The 20,421-nt window shown below is 53.8% G+C and overlaps 3 protein-coding genes across 6 annotated transcripts; 2 read left to right on the forward strand and 1 right to left on the reverse strand.

Annotated features, from left to right (window-relative positions):
- Window positions 1-7,888: 7,888 nt before the first annotated feature.
- Window positions 7,889-12,831, forward strand: PLK3 (polo like kinase 3). Its single transcript, XM_044238085.1, has 15 exons — window positions 7,889-8,154; window positions 8,365-8,472; window positions 8,565-8,681; window positions 8,845-8,974; window positions 9,056-9,143; window positions 9,919-10,014; window positions 10,105-10,303; window positions 10,420-10,543; window positions 10,724-10,815; window positions 11,056-11,149; window positions 11,300-11,383; window positions 11,477-11,639; window positions 11,780-11,909; window positions 12,078-12,191; window positions 12,303-12,831. Exons 1-15 carry the CDS (start codon window positions 7,945-7,947, stop codon window positions 12,492-12,494), a joined length of 1,941 nt encoding a protein of 646 aa, XP_044094020.1. The 5' UTR covers window positions 7,889-7,944; the 3' UTR covers window positions 12,495-12,831.
- A 10-nt stretch (window positions 12,832-12,841) lies between these two features.
- On the reverse strand, window positions 12,842-14,869 carry DYNLT4 (dynein light chain Tctex-type 4). Of its 3 annotated transcripts, XM_044238090.1 has the most exons (3): window positions 14,097-14,869; window positions 13,621-13,691; window positions 12,842-13,515 (listed from the first exon to the last, which is right to left on the reverse strand). In XM_044238090.1, the coding sequence occupies exon 3, from the start codon at window positions 13,502-13,504 to the stop codon at window positions 12,845-12,847; it is 660 nt and encodes a 219-aa protein (XP_044094025.1). In that variant the 5' UTR covers window positions 13,505-13,515; window positions 13,621-13,691; window positions 14,097-14,869; the 3' UTR covers window positions 12,842-12,844. The 3 variants fall into 3 exon arrangements, with proteins under 3 accessions (XP_044094025.1, XP_044094024.1, XP_044094023.1); XM_044238089.1 differs by having other exon boundaries at window positions 12,842-13,675; XM_044238088.1 differs by having other exon boundaries at window positions 12,842-13,691.
- An 11-nt stretch (window positions 14,870-14,880) lies between these two features.
- Window positions 14,881-20,421, forward strand: BTBD19 (BTB domain containing 19). 2 transcript variants are annotated; one of them, XM_044238086.1, is made up of 8 exons: window positions 14,881-15,752; window positions 17,016-17,229; window positions 17,331-17,384; window positions 18,591-18,650; window positions 18,735-18,803; window positions 18,881-19,012; window positions 19,136-19,261; window positions 19,431-20,421. In XM_044238086.1, exons 1-8 carry the CDS (start codon window positions 15,667-15,669, stop codon window positions 19,563-19,565), a joined length of 876 nt encoding a protein of 291 aa, XP_044094021.1. In that variant the 5' UTR covers window positions 14,881-15,666; the 3' UTR covers window positions 19,566-20,421. The 2 variants fall into 2 exon arrangements, with proteins under 2 accessions (XP_044094021.1, XP_044094022.1); XM_044238087.1 differs by lacking the exon at window positions 18,881-19,012.

Consider the following 20,421-nt stretch of genomic DNA (forward strand, 5'->3'; position numbering starts at 1 on the left):
TAAAAAAGAGAGAGAGAGAAATTCTGATTCTGAGCTGCAAAGGGGGCAGGGAATGTGGGACACGTGCGCAACGAGGGGCAGCAGAGCCTCACAGAATCTTCTAGGGGCTGGAGACCCAGAGAACTCTGAAAAACCTCAGCTTGGGCACAGACTGTGAGGTTCTTGGGGGCAGGGGAGGAGAAAGAGCATTAATAAGAGGGACATAGAGACATGGAGCAGTGTAGAAGGAGGACAGGTGCAAGGAAGAGAAACAGGGACCCCCAGAAAAGTCAGGCAGTGGTGAATAGTGGAGTCAGACATCTTGGGTTCAGAATTTAACTCTACCCCTTTGTAGCTGTATGTGACCTTGTGCAAACAGCTTAACCCCTTGAGCCTCAGTTTCTTCATCTGTGAAGTGGGAATAATAATCACATCCATGTAATAAGGCTACTGTGAGCAGTCAACAGCGTAAATGCTTAGTCCAATGCCTGGTGTGTGGCAGGGTCTAAGATCCACTCATGGTCACATATGTTTCACTGAGGGAGGAGGCAGAGGACACTTCCGGCCCTTAGTTACAACATTCAAGAGGAGCTCCTCCTAGTGTCCTAGTTTCTGGAGGAGGACTCAAAAATCTTGTTAACCTCCCAAGGGAAGAAGACAGTGAAGGGTAACAGAATATGGCACCCAACTTGCCACTTTGGCATAGTGACTATTTTAAACTGTAGGTACTTGAAAAACAGGAAATGCCGGGCTAGGCCTTCTCTGAACTCCCCTTACCTGCCTAAAGGCAGATTTCTAAAAGGATTCGATGGGCATAAACGCCCTTCCTGGGAATGTCTTCTCGTATCACAGGAGAGGAAACTAGAAATCTATGCCACACCCAGACAAACTTGGTCCCAAATTATCATATCTCCTATCCATTCTTCTAAAGGTCCATCCATCTTTTCTAGAAATCATTTACTTTTCCCTGAGAGTATTTCCCTTCCCTTTTCCCTATTAAGATGGTATTTAATTGGGGCGCCTGGGTGGCTCAGGTCATGATCTCAGGGTCCTGGGATAGAGCCCCACATTGGGATCTCTGCTCAGTGGGGAGCCTGCTTCCCCCTCTCTCTCTGCCTGCCTCTCTGCCTATTTGTGATCTCTCTCTGTGTGTGTTAAGTACATAAATAAAGTTTTTTTTTGTTTGTTTGTTTTTTTTTAAAGATTTTATTTATTTATTTCAGAGAGAGACAGTGAGAGAGAACATGAGCGAGGAGAAGGTCAGAGGGAGAAGCAGACTCCCCATGGAGCTGGGAGCCCGATATGGGACTCGATCCTGGGACTCCAGGATCATGACCTGAGCCGAAGGCAGTCGTCCAATCAACTGAGCCACCCAGGCGCCCCATAAAGTTTTTTTTTAAAGATGGTATTTAATTGAGGAAGACCCAAAGAAATGGAAAAATGTTCCATGCTCATAGATTGGAAAAACAAATATTGTGAAAATGTCTATACTACCTAAAGCAACCTATACATTTAATGTAATCTCTATCAAAATACCATCAGTTTTTTCAAAGAAATAGAACAAAGAATCTTAAAATTTATATGGAACCAGAAAAGACCCCAAATAGCCAGAAGAATATTGAAAAAGAAAACAAAGTTGGTGGCGTCACAATTCCAGACTTCAAGCTCTATTACAAAGCTGTAATTATCAAGATTGTATGGTACTGGCAGAAAAACAGACACATAGATCAATGGAACAGAATGGAGAGCCCAGAAAATGGACCCTCAACTCTATGGTCAACTAATCTTCGACAAAGCAGGAAAGAATGCCCAATGGAAAAAATACAGTCTCTTCAACAAATAGTGTTGGGAAAATTGGACAGCCACATGCATAAAAATGAAACTGGACCATTTCCTTACACCACACACAAAAATAGACTCCAAATGGATAAAAGACCTCAATGTAAGACAGGAATCCTTCAAAATCCTCGAGGAGAACACAGGCAGCAACCTCTTCGATCTCAGCTGCAGCAACTTCTTTCTAGGAACATTGCCAAAAGCAAGGGAAGCAAGGGCAAAAATGAATTATTGGGACTTCATCAAGATCAAAAGCTTTTGCACAGCAAAGGAAACAGTCAACAAAACCAAAAGACAACTGACAGAATGGAAGAAGATATTTGCAAATGACATATCAGGTAAAGGGCTATTATCCAAAACCTATAAAGAACTTATCAGACTCAACACCCAAAGAACAAATAATCCAATCAAGAAATGGGCAGAAGGGGGCGCCTGGGTGGCTCAGTGGGTTAAGCCACTGCCTTCGGCTCAGGTCATGATCTCAGGGTGCTGGGATCGAGTCCCACATCGGGCTCTCTGCTCAGCAGGGAGCCTGCTTCCCTCTCTCTCTCTCTCTGCCTGCCTCTCCATCTACTTGTAATTTCTCTCTGTCAAATAAATAAATAAAATCTTAAAAAAAAAAAAAAAGAAATGGGCAAAAGACATGAACAGACATTTCTGCAAAGAAGACATCCAGATGGCCAACAGACACTTGAGAAAGTGCTCCACATCAGGGGCGCCTGGGTGGCTCAGTGGGTTAAGCCACTGCCTTCGGCTCAGGTCATGATCTCAGGGTCCTGGGATCGAGTCCCGCATCGGGCTCCCTGCTTGGCAGGGGTCCTGCTTCCCTTCCTCTCTCTGCCTGCCTCTCTGCCTACTTGTGATCTCTCTCTGTCAAATAAATAAATAAAATCTTAAAAAAAAACAAACAAAAAAAAAAGAAAGTGCTCCACATCAGTCGGCATCAGGGAAATACAAATCAGAATGGCTAAAATTAACAAGTCAGGAAATTACAGATGTTGGCAAGGATGCAGAGAAAAGGAAACCTTCCTACACTATTGGTGGGAATACAAGCAGGTACAGCCACTCTGGGAAACAGCATGGAGGTTCCTCAAAAAGTTGAAAATAGAGCTACCTTACAACCCAGCAATTGCACTACTGGGTACTTACCCTAAAGATACAAATGCAGTGATCCAAAGGGGCATGTGCTGCACCCAAATGTTTATAGCAGCAATGTCCACAATAGCCAAATTATGGAAAGAACCTAGGTGTCCATCAACAGAAGAATGGATAAAGAAGATGCGGTATACACACACACACACACACACACACACATACACACTGGAATATTATGCAGCCATCAAAAGAAATGAAATCTTACCATTTGCAACATTGCGAAAGGAACTAGAGGGTATTATGCTGAGTGAAATAAGTCAATCAGAGCAAGACAATTATCATATGATCTCTCTGATATGAGGAATTTGAGAGGCAGGGTGGGGGGTCATGGGGGGTAGGGAAGGAAAAAATAAAACAAGATGGGATTGGGAGGGAGATGAACCATAAACTCTTAATCTCAGGAAACAAACTGAGGGTTGCTGGGTGGTGGGAAGGTAGGGAGAGGGTGGCTGGATTATGGACATTGGGAAGGGTATGTGCTATGGTGAGTGCTGTGAAATGTGTAAGCCTGGGGTGCCTGGGTGGCTCAGTGGGTTAAGCCGCTGCCTTCGGCTCAGGTCATGATCACAGGGTCCTGGGATCGAGTCCCGCATCGGGCTCTCTGCTCAGCGGGGAGCCTGCTTCCCTCTCTCTCTCTCTCTGCCTGCCTCTCCATCTACTTGTGATTTCTCTCTGTCAAATAAATAAATAAAATCTTAAAAAAAAAGAAAAAAAAAAGAAATGTGTAAGCCTGATGATTCACAGACCTGTACCCCTGGGGCAAATAATACATTATATGTTAATTTTTTTAAAAAGAAGGTATTTAAGCTTGAATTCTAAGCTAGATGAGTTACTCATTTTTCCTGGGTATCTCCCATTTTTCCATGCATAAGTATTACATGTCAATAAACTTGTATTTGTTTTCCTTTTGTTAATGCTTTTATTGAAGAGTTTCATCTGAAGACCTAAGATGGACAGAGGTAAGATCTTGACTTCTGGGGCGCCTAGGTGGCTCAGTGGGTTAAGCTGCTGCCTTCAGCTCAGGTCATGATCTCAGGGTCCTGGGATCGAGTCCCGCATCAGGCTCTCTGCTCAGCAGGGAGCCTGCTTCCCTCTCTCTCTCAGCCTGCCTCTCCATCTACTTGTGATTTCTCTCTGTCAAATAAATAAATAAAATCTTTAAAAAAAAAGATCTTGACTTCTGCACAAAGTCCTAACACCCAATACTTTAGAATGTGACTGTATTTAGAGACTGACCCTTTAAAGAGGTAAGTAAGTTAAAATGAGGCTGTTAGGTGGACTCTAGTTTGATTTGACTGGCCTTTTTTTTTTTTTTTAGATTTTATTTATTTGAGAGAGCGTGTGCACAAGGGGGTGGCAGAAGGAGAGGGAGATGCTCAGGCTCCTCACTGAGCAGGGAGCCTAACACACAGGCCTCGATCCCAGGACCCTGAGATCATGATCTGAACCAAAGGCAGACACTCAGCTGGTGTTTTTATGAGAAGAAGAGATTAGGACACACAGAGGAAAAGCTCATGTAGATAAAGAGGATTAAGAGGTACAAATTTTGGGGTGCCTGGGTGGCTCAGTCTATTAAGTGCCTATCTTTGGCTCAGGTCATGATCCCAAGGTCCTGGGATCAAGTCCCACATCGGGCTCCTTACTCACCAGGGAGCCTGCTTCTCCCTCTGCCTGCTGCTCCCCCTGCTTGTGCTCTCTCCCCCTCTGACAAACAAATAAATAAAATCTAAAAAAAAAAAGTTACAAATTTCCAGCTATAAAAAAAGTAAGTCACACAGATGGAAAATAAAATTATACCATAAGGCACGCAGTCAATATTACAATAATGGTGTATGGTGACACATGATGACTACACTTTAGGTGGTGAACACTGCGGGGAACCTGCTTCCCTTCCTTGCTCTCTGCGAGGTTCCCCGCTGAGCAGAGAGCCCGACGCGGGACTCCATCCCAGGACCCCGAGATCATGACCCGAGCCAAAGGCAGAGGCTTAACCCACTGAGCCACCCAGGCGTCCAAATAGAATCTTTTTTAAAAAATTAAAATAAAATAAATAAATAAAATCTTAAAAAGGCAAATTCAACTATGTAAACTTGAAAACCTACTTGGCTTTATTAAATGAGTCATGAATCCCATCTAGCAAGTTGAGGAGGGATCTGAGTACAAAATGGAAAGAGTTTGTTTTTTTTTTATAGGAAGGAACTTGGGGCAGGAAAGTTAGAAGCAAAGTAAAAGAAAGGATTGTTTCAGGCAAGGTCATTTTCCCTTAGGAAGAAGAATAGGGGGTCTTATCACGCTGATCACCTCCTCTTTCTTCCAGGGGTGAAAGTGTCCTGTGAAAGACTTACTAGCACCTACCAGAAAATTCCTGTCAGGTTTAGATTTATATTTTCTGGGGGAAGTGGAAACTGCAATTACTTCAGGTATTAAGCCCTGGCTGGGTGACATGGCCTCGCCCACCCAAGTTGTGCCATTTGAGGCCTACGGTTTTCTTTTTAACAGAATCAACCTTGTCAATACCTTGAGCTTGGACTTCCAGCCTTCAGAACTATGAGAAAATACACTTCTGTTGTCTAAGCAACGTAGTGCACAGTATTTTGTTATGGCAGCCCTGCTGAACTAATACAAAGACATTTTGCTTTATTTTCCAAATGTAAAATTGCAACCTCGAATATGACTTTTTTTTTTTTTTTAAGATTTTATTTATTTGTCAGAGACAGAGGGAGAGAGAGCGAGTGAGCACAGGCAGACAGAGAGGCAGGCAGAGGCAGAGGGAGAAGCAGGCTCCCTGCCGAGCAAGGAGCCGGATGTGGGACTTGATCCCAGAACCCTGGGATCATGACCTGAGCCGAAGGCAGCTGCTTACCCAACTGAGCCACCCAGGCTTCCCTCAAATATGACTTTTCAAACTACACATGCCTCAGCCTCATTTTCTCTGTAGATCTGTCCTTTCTGGTCCCACCACTACCATCTCCCCACTGGAAAACTATTGACTGGTAGGAAAAAGACCAAACTCCTGACTAAGGCGCTTAAGGCCACCCCCTCCTCACCTCCCAGTCTCCCTCCCCCATCTGAGCTATTAGTCATTATCCCCATTTCAGGTTTCTCCCATCAGCGGCCCTGAAGGGCAAGGTTAGAGGGCTTGAGGGGTTGGGTGGGTGGGAAATATGGAATGGAAGGAGGTTACAACAAAGACGACAGGAAAGGCAAGGAGAGCAGCAAGTTGCTGGGGCAATGATCCGTAATCTCAGTAATCCCAATGGGAGGGACTACAACTCAGATTAAGCTGGGAGGGGAAGGTGGAGGGAAGTGGGTACTGTGCAGAGATTTTTAGCTTTTGGGGGATACAACGGACAAGAATTAGGTTCTACTCAATATCTGTTGACTCACCTGGCTACTCTTTCTAAAGCAAGCTCTTTGGTTAGCTAGTCTTCTGTTGACTTCCTTCATAGCATTTTCAAAACCTGCAAAGACTTTTTTTTTTTTTAAAGATTTTATTTCTTTCTTTGACCGAGAGAGAGATCACAGAGAGATCACAAGTAGGCAGAGAGGCAGGTAGAGAGAGAGAGACAGACAGACAGACAGACAGACACGGGGAAGCAGGCTCCCCGCTGAGCAGAGAATCCCAGGCAGGTCCCTGAGATCATGACCTGAGCCAAAGGCAGAGGCTTAATCCACTGAGCCACCAAGGCGCCTAAGCCTGCAATGACTTTGTTCTTCAACTTGCCTCTTGTCTGTTTCCAAAGAGCAGTGTGTGGACTAAATGAGGGCTGCAACCTTGAGCGGCCTTGTTCAGCCAGTGCTTGGCACTTGGCGGGTACTCTTAATAGGTCTTTGAGGCCTGGATGGCTTAATAATTGATTGAATGGGACAGAGTGAGGGCAGAGAGGTGAGAAGGACAAAGCCAGGGGGAGGCCTGTGATAACTGGGACAAACACCCCGGAGGGCTTAAGACCCCACCTCTCTCTCTGTTTCTGGCCCTGGGAAGGGTGGGCTCGAACTAGGAGTCTAGCGGTCCACATGGCCCCAGGACCACCTGCCCAACTGTCCATCACTAGATTTGAGAAAATCCTAATTCCCATTCTTCACTTTCTGGCTTTCTGACCTCCGAATCAAGGCAGTAGGTGTTTTCAAGGAAAGAAAATAGAGGACCCCACCAGAACCCGAGATCTAACTCTCAAGGTTGTGGAGGAGGGTAACAGAGGATGCGACGAAGCACATGGCAAAAATCTTGAAAGCTGGGGTGTTTGACCCCAAAATTCAGCGTGGCAGCCTCCCCCTCCTCCACCCGCTCCGGCCAGTCCCAAGCCAGGCTCAGGAGGGTGCAATTCTTCCTAAACCCTAAAGGGGGTAGTACCGGTCTGGGCCCGGGGGCTCTGGCCTAGGCCGTGGGACAGCGGAAGGTCTAGCGCACTTAAAAGGGCGTGTGGGAGACGCCCTCCGGCAAAAGCGAGCGCCGCCCCTGCCTCTCCTTTCCCGCCAGGCTCGCTGGTCTATCTAGTTGCTCGGGGAGACTCCCCAGATACCCGGCCCCACTCAGACTTCAGAAAAAGACTCGAAAGATGGGGAAAGAAAAAGACCCCCCCATGAACGGACTCTCGTTCACCGGGGCGTAGGGAGATGGGTACGGAGAAACGGCTGACCCCGACATTCTGTTCCCAGCCGCATGGTGACTACCAGAACGGTTGCGTCGTTAACGCGTGGGGAGGAGGCTGGGCCTGGACTTGCGTTGGGTGGGAGGAGGAGCTTATCGGTGACGCAGGGCTTGGGGAGGGGCGTGGCTTCTAGGTGACTCGCCGCCTGGAAGGGGGCGGGCTCTTAGTGACGAGCCGCCGGGGAGGAGACAGGCGTTCATTGATAAAAACGCCGGGCTCCCTCGGGCGCTAGCGCAGCGTAGCAAATCCCGGCAGCGCCGCGCGCTGCCCGGGCCGGGCGGAACCGAAACAAGCCGGGCCCGCGCTGCGACGCACCGCCTGCATGGAGCCAGCCGCCGGCCTCCTATCCCCGCGCCCCTTCCCGCGTGCGGCCGCTCCGCCCGCGCCCCCTGCCGGACCCGGGCCGCCTGGAAGTGCAGTGCCGGGACCTGAAGTGGAGATGGTGGCTGGGCCACCCGCGACGGATCCAGGGCGCCTTATCACAGACCCGAGCAGCGGTCGCACCTACTTCAAAGGCCGCCTGTTGGGCAAGGTGAACTGGTGGGGTGGTGTGCTAGCGAGGGGAGTGGGGGGTCCCGCTGACCTCTTTGACCGCGCCGGGTGGGGCGGGGGCGCTTGCCCTCGGCGGGGAGACGCAGGGACGCTTGCCCTCGGCGCGGGGACGCTTGTCCTAGGCGCGGGGACGTCTGCGGGCCGGACTTGGCTGTCCGGGAGCTCTCTGCCTGATGCCCCCTCCCCATAGGGGGGCTTTGCCCGCTGCTATGAGGCCACTGACACAGAGACGGGCAACGCCTACGCGGTCAAAGTCATCTCGCAGAGCCGCATCACCAAGCCGCATCAGCGCGAGAAGGTGGGCCGGGGGCCAGCGGACCAGGGGTGGGGTGGGGACAGTGGTGAGGGAGCCCTTGAAGGATGACCAACCACCCCGCGCCCGCTTTGCAGATCCTAAACGAGATTGAGCTGCACCGCAGCCTGCAGCACCGCCACATCGTGCGTTTCTCGCACCACTTTGAGGATGCGGACAACATATACATTTTCCTGGAGCTCTGCAGCCGAAAGGTGAGCGATGACTGAGAGTGGGAGAGGGAAAGGGCGGTGGCGGCGGGGCGGGGGGGCGGCTTAAGACCCAAAGCTGGAGCCCTTTCTCCTCTTCAGTGAGCGCGAACGGAGGGAGGGTCAGAGAGGGCGGATTAGGGGCTAAAGCTCAGGTGGCTCTCTGCAGTCCCTGGCCCACATCTGGAAGGCCCGGCACACTCTCTTGGAACCAGAGGTGCGCTATTACCTGCGCCAGATCCTTTCCGGACTCAAGTACTTGCACCAGCGAGGCATCCTGCATCGAGACCTCAAGCTGGGTGAGCCTCCCATGCCGGCAGGATTGGGGGTTGGGGAGGCGGAGAGAAAGGACTCTGACACACCTTTCTTACCCGATTCAGGGAATTTTTTTATCACCGAGAACATGGAACTGAAGATGGGGGACTTTGGGCTGGCAACCCGGTTGGAACCCCCGGAGCATAGGAAGAAGTGAGTGTTTGAGGAGAGGGGTGGCCACAGTCTGTGACACAGATGACGTGTGTGACAGTGAGTATGTATGTGGGAGGCATGATGACTGCCTGATGTGTGTGTGTGATAGATGGGAAAGGGATGATGTGTTGTTTGTGTGTGTTGCGGGGGAATGTGGAGGTGGCATCTGGAGTTACTGGGACAGGTGGGAAGGCTGTTTGAGTCCCTGAGACAGATGAGGGGTATAAGGATTCTCGGAGATGTTTGACCAGATCCTCTGTATGGATGGGGGAAGGTGACATAAGCGATGTGTGTGTGAGACAGACTGAGTGTGGGAATGGCAGGACATGATACCCTGTGTAAGAAGACCCTGCTGTGGCCATGGTGACTGGGTGTGAGTGACAACAGATAGCATGTGTGGCTGATGAATGTTTTGGGGAATATGACAGCTGGTGTTGGTTTGTGTGTGCACAGACCAGAGGAGGTGACAGCCTGTGTGGGTGTCTGACAGACGGGAGTGGGGGACTGAGGTTAGGATGCTAACCTCGGAGGAGGGGGAGGGGGTGGGGGTCAAGGCCTCCCCTGTCCTGCAGAGCAGCTGAGCAGCTGGGCCAGGCGGGTGGGCGGGGACTCAGCTGCCATCCCCAGCATCCATTGTCCCAGGACAAGCAGGAGTTCTCTTGCCTTTGGTGACAGGCAGCTGCTTTGTCTGGACTCAAAGTGGGGGCAGGGAAGGGGGGGGGCTAGCCAGGCCGGGTCTGAACCTTCTTCTCTCTTCCTCCCTATCCCTTTCCAGAACCATCTGTGGCACCCCCAACTATGTGGCTCCAGAAGTGCTGCAGAGACAGGGCCATGGCCCTGAGGCAGACGTGTGGTCCCTGGGCTGTGTCATGTGAGTCCCAGGGTCATCTGTACCCTGGTGGGGGCCCAGGTGAGGTGTCCTTTCCGCTGTACTCCTGACCGCCTCGCCTCTGCCCTTCAGGTACACACTGCTGTGTGGGACTCCCCCCTTTGAGACAGTTGACTTGAAGGAGACGTATCGCTGCATCAAACAGGTTCACTACACACTGCCCGCCAGCCTCTCACTGCCTGCCCGGCAGCTTCTGTCTGCCATCCTTCGAGCCTCGCCCCAAGACCGCCCCTCAATCGATCAGATCCTGCGCCATGACTTCTTTACCAAGGTCTGTGGCTCCCTAGACATCTAAGTCAAGTCTGCATATTCCAAGGGGATTCAGTGGGGGTAGATGACCGAACTCCTGGGGCTTCTCTTCTTTGCTCACATGACTTCCCTCCTCAGGGCTACACCCCCGAACGGCTCCCTGTCAGCAGCTGTGTGACAGTCCCAGACCTGACACCCCTTAACCCAGCTAGGATCCTATTTGTCAAAGTTACCAAGAGCCTCTTTGGCAGGAAGAAGAAGAGTAAGTCTGGAATGTCAGTGGTGTGGAGGATATAGCATGGCGGGGCGGGCTTGGCACATTCATTGTGGGGGCATGAATGTGAATGCCTTTGAACCGCTGGGGAGAGCACGTGCCCATCTGTATCCCCGCAGGAGCCCTGGGGATGGGCAGGCTATGAAGGTTATATCTTCCCCCACCCAGGTAAAAACCATCCTGAGGAGCGGGACGAGGTCTCCTGTTTGGTGAACGGCCTCATGCGGACGTCCATCGGCCATCAAGGTGCCAGGCCAGAGGTGAGGTGCTCACGTGGGTAGTGTGCCCTGACTCACTCTCACCCTAGCAGCTGCAGGAAGCCTGGGATAAAAGAAGCTAGTGAAGCATTTAACCTCGTGCTGTCCTAATTGGCTGCGTCTCATTAGCCAAGCGGGGCTGACCTGGGGTGCCCCGGCTGCCAGGGCAAGGCTAGGCCTTGGACTCTTGAGGATTCGGACCTTGAGGCCCATCTTACTCCTTTCCCCTCTCCAACTCTCCAGGCTCCAGCAACTTCCGGCCCTGCCCCCCTCAGCTTGGTAGAGACAGCGCCTGAAGACAGCTCACCCCGTGGGACCCTGGCGAGCAGTGGAGATGGTGAGAAGCTGGGAGGAAGAGAGGGGCTATAGAGGTTGGTGGGGCTAAACCCAGGGGCTAAACCCAGGAAAAGAGTGTCAGAGTGTCAGAGAAACATGGCCTGTGTCCTGGTGAACTGATGCCTAATTCCAGGTTCCCTGTTCCCTTCAGGGTTTGAAGAAGGTCTGACTGTGGCCACAGTCGTGGAGTCAGCCCTCTGTGCTCTGAGAAACTGCTTGGCCTTCATGCCGCCGGGTAAGGGTGGAGTCCAGTAGGGGTGGATGGTGTCGGGAGTTCTTTGGCCTAAAGGAGGGAAACAGGTCCTCACTCCTTCCTCTTCCATGACAGCGGAACAGAACCCAGCTCCGCTTGCACAGCCAGAGCCTCTGGTATGGGTCAGCAAGTGGGTGGACTACTCCAACAAATTTGGCTTTGGGTATCAGCTGTCCAGCCGCCGTGTGGCTGTGCTTTTCAACAATGGCACACACATGGCCCTCTCAGCCAACAGAAAGTAAGTGCTCTTCTGGTTTGCCTGGTATCTGGGCCACTGTGCCCAGCAGGTGTGTGCTCCTGCGCTGGGGTGTCCTGGGGTCTCCGGGGGACGGGCATCGGCGACGGGCTCCCTCTGACCTCGTGTCTCCTCTCCTCCAGGACCGTGCACTACAACCCCACCAGCACAAAGCACTTCTCCTTCTCTGTGGGTGCTGTGCCTCGGGCCCTGCAGCCTCAGCTGGGTGTCCTCCGGTATTTTGCCTCCTACATGGAGCAGCGTCTCATGAAGGTGTGTGATTGGAGTGGGGCACATTGATGAGTAACGCATCCTAACCCCTTCCTGGTCCCCTCGGTGGGAGGGGTGGAGGGCTCAGAGCTGGAGGCTAAATCTCTGTGGGAGACATCGAGGGGGCGCAGCATGACTCCTGTCAGGCAAGTGACCTGCTCCCGCTCTCAGGGTGGAGATCTGCCCAGTGTGGAAGAGCTGGAGGTGCCGGCACCCCCACTCCTGCTGCAGTGGGTCAAGACGGATCAGGCCCTCCTCATGCTGTTCAGTGATGGCACTGTCCAGGTGAGAACCCCTCCTGGATCTGGGGGGAAGGTCAGGGAGACCCCTGGTGCAGTGGGGAGGAAACTGGACCTGGGGCCTAGGCTCTGATCAGGGTGACCCTTCTGCGCACAGGTAAACTTCTATGGAGACCACACCAAGCTGATCCTCAGTGGCTGGGAGCCCCTGCTTGTGACTTTTGTGGCGCGTAATCGCAGTGCTTGTACTTACCTCGCTTCCCACCTCCGGCAGCTGGGCTGCTCCCCAGACCTGCGGCAGCGGCTCCGCTATGCTCTGCAGCTGCTCCGGGACCGCTGCCCAGCCTAGGCCCTAACCCTCAGGGCAGGCCATGACCCAAAGTGTCAGGTCTGAGGCCTGTGCCTGTAAGGCTCTGGCCCTTGCCTTCGCGGGCCTCCCTGTCCCTTTGGTGCCTCACTGGGGGCTCTGGGCCGAATCCCCCAGGGAATCAGGGACCAGCTTTACTGGGGTTGGAGTCTGCCTGTCCCAGCAGCCTCCTACCCCTTCTCCAAGAAAAGCCTGAGCCTTAGTCCCCAGCTCGGGGGCGTTATTTATGGACCACTTTTATTTATTAACAGACATTTATTTATTGGGATCAAGCCCCAGGGAGGGCCTCCTCCTGGGAGAATAAATCGTTTTTGCAGAACTGGGAGGCCTCCTCACTCACAGTAGAGCCCGTGCACTACAGCCACGGCGAAGAGGGAGGCATTGGTGAAGGCGGCGGAGGCCAGCCCGTCGTGCTCGGTGTCCCAGAGCGCACGGCTGACGACGTGCACACCCTGGCCGGCGCGGGGCCCTAGCACCACGTTGCACACGAGCTTGTAGCGCGGGGGACAGAGTTCACGCAGGCGCACACGCACCAGCTCGCACAGCTCGCGAGCCAGAGGCCCCACCTCGGCACCCGCGTAGTGCGCGTTGCCCAGCCGGGCGGCCAGCGTCGCTTCCATCGAGTGCTGCATGCGGCTGGCCTCCCAGCGCTCCCCGGGCGCGGGCTCCATGCGGTAGGAGGGCGCCAGCCGACGGAGGGGGGCCAGGGGCAACCCCGAGAAGCTAACCCTTGAACTCAGAGGAGGCACTGGGCCCAGAGATGGTCGCCGACCCCCAGGACCTGCCCCGGGTCCCGCCAGCGAGTTGCGACGTGAGAAGGAGGAGGCTGGGCCCAGCACAGAGCCACGGCGGGAGGACGGGCCCAGACCTGCTAGTCGGGCCTCATCAATACTGGGCAGGTGGCCTGGAGGCCTCACCGGTGATAGTTTCAGCCCAGGGTCTTTGGTAGTTTCCTCCTCCTGGCGTCCGGGGGGCACAGGCCTGCCAGCCATGGACCTGCCAACTGGAAGACCCGCACTGGGACAGGATGCCAGAAACTGGCCATCTTTGTACCCCATCCAGTCTTTCACTCTCTGATAAGGGTTTTTACTCCCTAACCCCTTCTTACCTGTGTTCCGGGGACAGTTGAATGAAATAGTCTGGGCTGTGTGGATTCCTAGGTTCTTAGAGAGTTAAGGGCTGTTAAGGACATAAGTGGTGCTGCTCAGACTATCACCTTAGGATGTCCCGTGCCCCCAAGCTTCACTTGCCCCTGGGCGCTGTGGAGGTTAGCTAATTGAGCACCTCCTAGTCTCTCTTCCGCCTGACTTCTCCCACCTGACTTTGCCAGCAGAAGGGGGAGTCTGCCCTTGGTTTGCCTCGGCCTAGACTGTGGTGCTTCAAACCCCCGACCAGACGGAGACAGACCCAACTCCTTCAGCTCCACAGATCATTCTAGCCCTGTGGGTACTGAATCCAGACGCCTTCCACCCCTACCTGCTTCTAGGGTGCCTGGCACAAAGATCGCCCCTATAATTGGCTGAGACTGGGGGCAGGTGACTCAGGAAGCTCCTTCCACCCTCTGAATTTGGCCTCTGGTCCTACCTCTAGATTCAGTTCTGGGATGAATGCCTCCTTCTCCCGAAACTCCCGCAGGCACCTGAGTCACCTGCAGTTTTTGGCTTCCAAACTCTCTCCCAGCTCCACAGGCTTGCCCTCCCCGCTGGCCTGACTGGCAAGCAGGAAGGTAATGGCCCCTTGTGTTGTGGAGTTGCCCTGGGTTACAGGCACTCCTGTCTGGTTTCCACCTACCAGTCCTGGCTCTGGCTTAACCTGGAAGTGTTACTACTGTGAGCAGGTGCTGAGTGTGGGGTCCCTGAGTCATCAGGGGAGAGGGGATAATGGGGGTCTAGACCCCAGGGCATACTACTACCACAAGGACGACTGAGGGGACAGATGTAGAGACGAGCTCCAGGGCTCTTGAGCCGCGGTCCAGTTCTCCCCTCGTGAAGGCTGGCTCTTCAGTTGTGAGCAAGTTGCAGAAGCCTGGGATGTGGGGAGATCTTGAGCCTGCACAGGTGGCTGCTGAGGAATCAGGATCTGGGCCCACAGGAAGGAGAACGTCATGGCTCTTTCGTCTCCCCATCAGCCTCAACAAGGACAAATATTTCCGCTCCCTGTGCAGAGCTGGGGTGGGGCTTGGATGACTTCCTCAGCTCGGGGCTGTGTGCAGGGGGAGGGGAGGCCATCAGCCCCACTGGTGGGAGCCGACCTGACGCAATAGTGGTGCAACAGTGGTGACTGGACTTGGCCAGGAACCAGCGCCCAACCTCCTGACCCCTGCTGACCCAAGTGCCCTGGGGCTTGTCCCTGGCCGGCCACACCTCTTGGGTGCCCAGAGAGTCACCCCCCCTCACCGGGGTTGCATTTTAGGGATGCCAGAGGCCATGACGCCTCTGTCAGAGCTGACACCACCTCACCTGACCTCCCTCTGGAAGGGACAGACTGTCTCCTTTCAGACAAGCCAGTCTGGGCCCGAAAAACTCCGTGGGGGTGAGGAATTTCCCTGTTCAGGGGGCTTCCCCAGGCCTGACTAACCAAATCCTGACCCTGTGTGCCTGTGGGGGGCAGGGGTAGGAGGGACAGGGAGTTTGAACTCTGAACCCAAGACAGGCTAGGGCCTGGGTGCTGAGACCCTCCACTCAGCTTCTGGCCCCCTTCTGAGGGCTAAAGTTTTTCCCTGGCCCTGTGGGAGATGGGCGGGGCCTCTCAAGCCAGGCTCCAGTTTCCGTGGAAACCCACAGGCTTCCCACCCACTGCTGCCTGGGCAGGCTCCCAGCTGGGGCCTCATCCGCTGCCAGCCTCTCCCCAGTCCAGTCTGCTCCACCTCAGCCTCTCTTGTTCTCCTCTCTGAGTCCCCATCCCCTAGCCCAGCCTCCAGCCTCTTCCACTGGCCTCTAATGCCTTCTTAAGGAACCTGGGCCTCTCCTGCCCCATCCCTAAACTTTAGCTTCCAGCAAACAGGCTTCCCAAGCTCCTGCCCCTCCCTTTCTAGTCTCCACACCAGCTGCCAGGCCTGGCCAGGCCTCCTGCTCCTTCCCACCTACCACCTCCCACAGACCGAGAGACAGCAGGCCTCCTATTCTACCCGCTTACCCCCCTGCCCCCCACCCCCATGGAGACCCCAGGACTGGTTGTGCACGGGGAGGCTGCGTCCTTCTCCACAGCACTCCGAAGCCTTCTCAACAATCCCCAATACAGGTGAGGGGGTGGGCCCTGTTTATGGGTTTTCCCTAACTGGCTTTGCTGGGCCCCATGACACTGAGGAAGCCTTGGGTATAAAGAGGTGGGGAAGACGACCCTCCTCCCTGGTGAACTCAGTCTGGGGAAGTCAACTGTGGAGAACGACTACAGGTCACTCAGAGTCCATGATGTCCTGAGAGCCAGAGGTGGGGGTGGGGGGCGGACAGTGGGAGCTGGAGCCCAGAGCAGCTGTGTGACTTCAGGCAAAGGCCTTCCTTTTTTGGCTCTTGAGCTCCTGGAAGAGAAAAGCCCTTTGCCCCCTGGATCCTGAGAGATGGGATGTAACTTGAGGTCCTCCCTGGGAGGCAGAGGTGCAGATGACTCTGTTCTGGGAACTGGGGATTCACAAGGGAAACAAAACTCAAGGGACTGAGTGAGCCAGAGTCTCAGACAGGAAGTAGTTCAAGGGTGCTGCCTACGGCTCACTGCCCAGGATGCTTGTGGTGTCTGAAACCAGGGATAAAATATGGGGGCAGGACTAGAATGTAGCTTTCTGTCCCCACTGCCTGAGAGCTGGGCTCCTCTTTAAGGGTTGGTGACTCCCATAACCCCACTACTTTGGGGATTGCAGTCTGATCTGAGTAGTGGGAACCCCTGGCCTTGGACCTGGGACTAGGAGGCTCCAGAAGCTCAAGCTTCATTTCCTGCCTCCTACCCCCATGCTGTTGGGAGGCCCAGAGGCTGGGGCCGGAAGTGATTGTGAAGATGGAAAATGTGGTCTGGTCTCATGATAGCGTATCACTGCCATATCTGTCGGCAGCCAGTGCGCTCTGCAGCCCCGTTCCCAACCCCCTCCTGCCTAGAGGAGGCTGAAAAAAGCTGAGTTTGCAGTCTGTGGAGGAGGAGCCAAGAAGTTTCCTTTACCTCAAGACTCAGGCTGGGGAGGAGAGGGGCAGGTAGGATCAATCTTGCATCAGCCTCAGTGATCAGGCATCGCCACCTTCTCCAAGACCTGAGGGTCTGGGATTACTATCCCATTTCACGGATGAGAAACCTGAGATTCCGAGGTATAAAGTCACCTGCCTGAGGGTGGAACTGGGACTAGAATCCAGGAATATGTCAGGAATATGTATCCCAGACCTTTGGCTGGAAGGACTAAGACCTGTCCCTTATAGGACAAAAAAGGAAGTGAAGGCCCAGAGTGGGCAAAGGCAGAGCCCAAGAGTTGCACCCAAGACTCAGGCCTCTTTTTCCCCGGTTCTCTCCTCCCCTTTCCCACAGTGATGTATGCTTTGTGGTCGGTCAAGAACGGCAGGAGGTGTTCGCCCACCGGTGCTTGCTGGCCTGTAGATGCAACTTCTTCCAACGACTTCTGGGCCCAAAGCTGGGCCCTGGGATGCCCAGCCCCGTGGTACTAAGCTCCGTGCCGGCAGATGCCTTCCTGGCAGTGCTGGAGTTCCTGTATGCCAACAGTGTCAGGCTGCACCGCCACTCTGTGAGCCCACTGGGCAGAGGTCTGGGTGAGAGAGGGAGGGGGTGCCATGGGGGAGGGGCAGGAGAAACTCTCTTCCACTCCTCCAACCACCCACTCTGCAGGTGCTGGAGGTGCTGACAGCAGCTGTGGAATATGGGCTGGAGGAACTACGAGAGGTGGGTTTATATGACGGGCCCCTGTCTCATTTCTCTTTTCTTTTATGGGCTCCGTTCACACCATGCCTCATGCACACTCTGGCCTGGAGAGGCATGTGTACTGACACAGAGTATGGACGGCTCTCTGTTTAAACAGGCATTTATGTGTGCCTGTGTGCAAAAGGATTCGTGTGTGTTGTGTGTGTGCTGTGGGGAATTATGGGGTGTTTATGGCTGATGCCATAGATGCCAGGATAAGTCAGCCTTGATCCTTGTTCTTCAGAGAGAGATAGACACATGAAAACCCTTAACCCAGGGGTATAAGAAGGGTGATAGATGAGGGTATATGGTGTCGAGACTCTACAGAGGGTATCTCTGGTCTTGCCATCAGGGAGAAAAGAAGGGAAGACTTCTTGGGGGATGAAACATTTGTGTTAGATCAGGTAGAACAGATAGAGTTTGCTCAGAGGTGAAGTGGAAAGGTGGCATTCTTGTCACCAAGGCACAAATGGAGCTAGTGAGCCATTTAGTGCGGCTGGACCAAGAGTGGGAGAGGAGGAGAGAGACAGATGAGATTGGAAAGGGTACCATGAACTAAATCACTGCAGGACCTTCAAGAATTTGGACTTTTTTTTTTTTTTTTTTTGTACCCAGAGGACATGGGGACATGGAGATTCATTGGAGGTTTCGGGTAAGGGAGTGAAGATTTGGAGCTAAGGGGAGAAGTGATTGGGAGAGATGGGAAGGGCTCCCCAGTCCAGCAGGGATAAGTAGCTGTGGAAGCCCAGGAGAGAGGTTCATGACTTTGAGAGAAGTGGAACTGGCATGACCCAGCACTTTTCTGGATGCAAGGGTGAAAGGGACAGGTCATGGACAAAATTCAAATTTCTGGTTAAAACAAAAGAGTCTGAGTCAGGAGAGGTACAAGTAGAAGACAATAAGTGTCCTCAGAGAAAATGAGAGTGTATTTTCACATGGCTTTCATCTAGTCCGATTATTGTGGAATGAGCTAGAAGGTAGACTGCAGGACACAAGGTAGACAGCTAGTCTCCAGATCCTTCAGGTTTGCCAAGTCTCAACAAGGTGATTCCTTGCCTCCCCTAGTCTGGGAGGTCAGGATGGGCTTGAGGCTGCTCAGTTGTCTGGGTGGCTCACTGCTTCTGGGGTGGGGCTCCAGTCTTGGAGCAGAGACACCTTGGCACAATCCACTTTCATTTCTATTCCCAGCTGTGCCTGGAGTTTGTGGTGAAGGTGCTGGATGTGGAGCTGGTTTGTGAGGCCTTGCAGGTGGGTGTTGCTGGACGGGCTTGTAGGTGGGCGTCAGCGTGGAGGGCTGCACTACTAACCCGACACCCTTCATTCTGTTCCCAGGTTGCCGTAACCTTTGGCCTGGGACCGCTGCAGGAGCGCTGCATAGCCTTCATAGAGACCCACACCCAGGTACCTCTCCCCATCTGTATACTCCCAAACCCTCACACGTCATTCTGTTCCTCCCTGACCCATTCGTGGACCCACAGGAGGCGCTCCGGACCCGCGGCTTCTTGGAGCTGTCGGCGCCCGCGTTGCTGCCCCTGCTGCGTAGCGACAAGCTCTGTGTAGACGAAGCTGAGCTCGTCCTGGCTGCCCGGAGCTGGGCGCGCGTGGGCGCGGTGAGCCGGGCCTACCGGGACCCCGCGGTGGGGATGCGGAAGCAAGCTTGGGGCGCAGGAACCTGGAAGGCGGGTGGCGGCGCGGGGCCCCCGCCTGTCCGGGCTTAGAGCTGGCGTTCGCAGGCCGTGCTGGAGCGGCCTGTGGCCGAGGTGGCGGCCCCGGTGGTGCGGGAGCTGAGACTGGCCTTATTAGCCCCGGCGGAGCTGAGCGCCCTGGAAGAGCAGAACCAGCGGGAGCCGCTCATCCCGGTGCGGACGCTGGGAACCAAACGCAGATCCACTCAGCAGCCGGGGTGGGGGGGTGGGGGGGGCGGGGAGTGGGAAGAGAAGAGCGGGGGTTGGGGGGGGTTGCAGCCGCCCAGGGTCTGCGGGGCGAAAGGGTACTGCCGGACTCCTTAGTGACCGGCCTTCCCTGCAGGTGGAGCAGATCGTGGAGGCCTGGAAGTGCCACGCTCTGAGGAGAGGGGATGCGGCCCGGGGCACCCCGTGCCGCCGCCGGAGGGGAACCCTGCCACGGGAGCATCATTGCTTTCTGGACCTGCCCTTTAAGTGACCAAGGCCGCGATTTGCGAGGACTTCTGGGCCTGTCCCAAACTACAGCTCCCGATATGCCTGGCTCTCAGAAGGGGCTTCCGCCCCCAGCATGCCCTGCGAACCGGAAGCTGGAGAAACCGCGATCCATCCCGCGCCGCGCCCTGTGGGTGGGATTAAGGGGGAGGGAAAGGAGGGGAGGGAAAGGAGGGGAGGGGCGGGGCTGGGGCGTGGCGTGGCGTGGTCCCAAAGCGATTTCCTTTGCGCTCTTACCCTGTCTCTTCAGCGCCTGTGGCCACGTGGGCCTGGCGCCTTTACTTTTATAACCCCCACATATTTTCAGCTCAGCTCCCTCTTTATTCCAGACCTAGCTCTTGGCGATCTCTCCCCGAACGCCCGACAGACACTTCAGACTCAGTTTGAAACTGAGCCGCCTTCTCATCTTTCCTAAGTTCTGCCCCCGTCGTGTTTCTCATCTACGTCAGTGTCTAAACCAGAAACCTGCCTTCCCTTATTCCTCCTCACATCTGCCTCCCGTGGTTTCCATCTTCTCAGAGACTGAATGCTAGCAGAATGTGCCAATCCAAAATATGCCTCTTTGGTGTAAGGATTATTTTAAACTATTTTGAGAAACAGCTGAAGCTCCGGAAACAGTACACATTGCCCTTTTGTAAGAGAAATTTATATTTAAAAAGGAAATCTCCATTTGTAAGGGTGTCTCATTCTCTGTACCAGAAAAGGAAGGATGGTGAACTCACAGGAAGACTTTGGTAGATAAGGCACCTACTGGAATCAGCTGAACAAACCTTATTTTTTTTTTTTTTTAAGATTTTATTTATTTGACGGAGATCACAAGTAGGCAGAGAGGCAGGCAGAGA

The sequence above is a fragment of the Neovison vison genome, chromosome 2, assembly GCF_020171115.1.
Source record: "Neovison vison isolate M4711 chromosome 2, ASM_NN_V1, whole genome shotgun sequence".
NCBI classification, from domain to species: Eukaryota; Metazoa; Chordata; class Mammalia; order Carnivora; family Mustelidae; genus Neogale; species Neogale vison.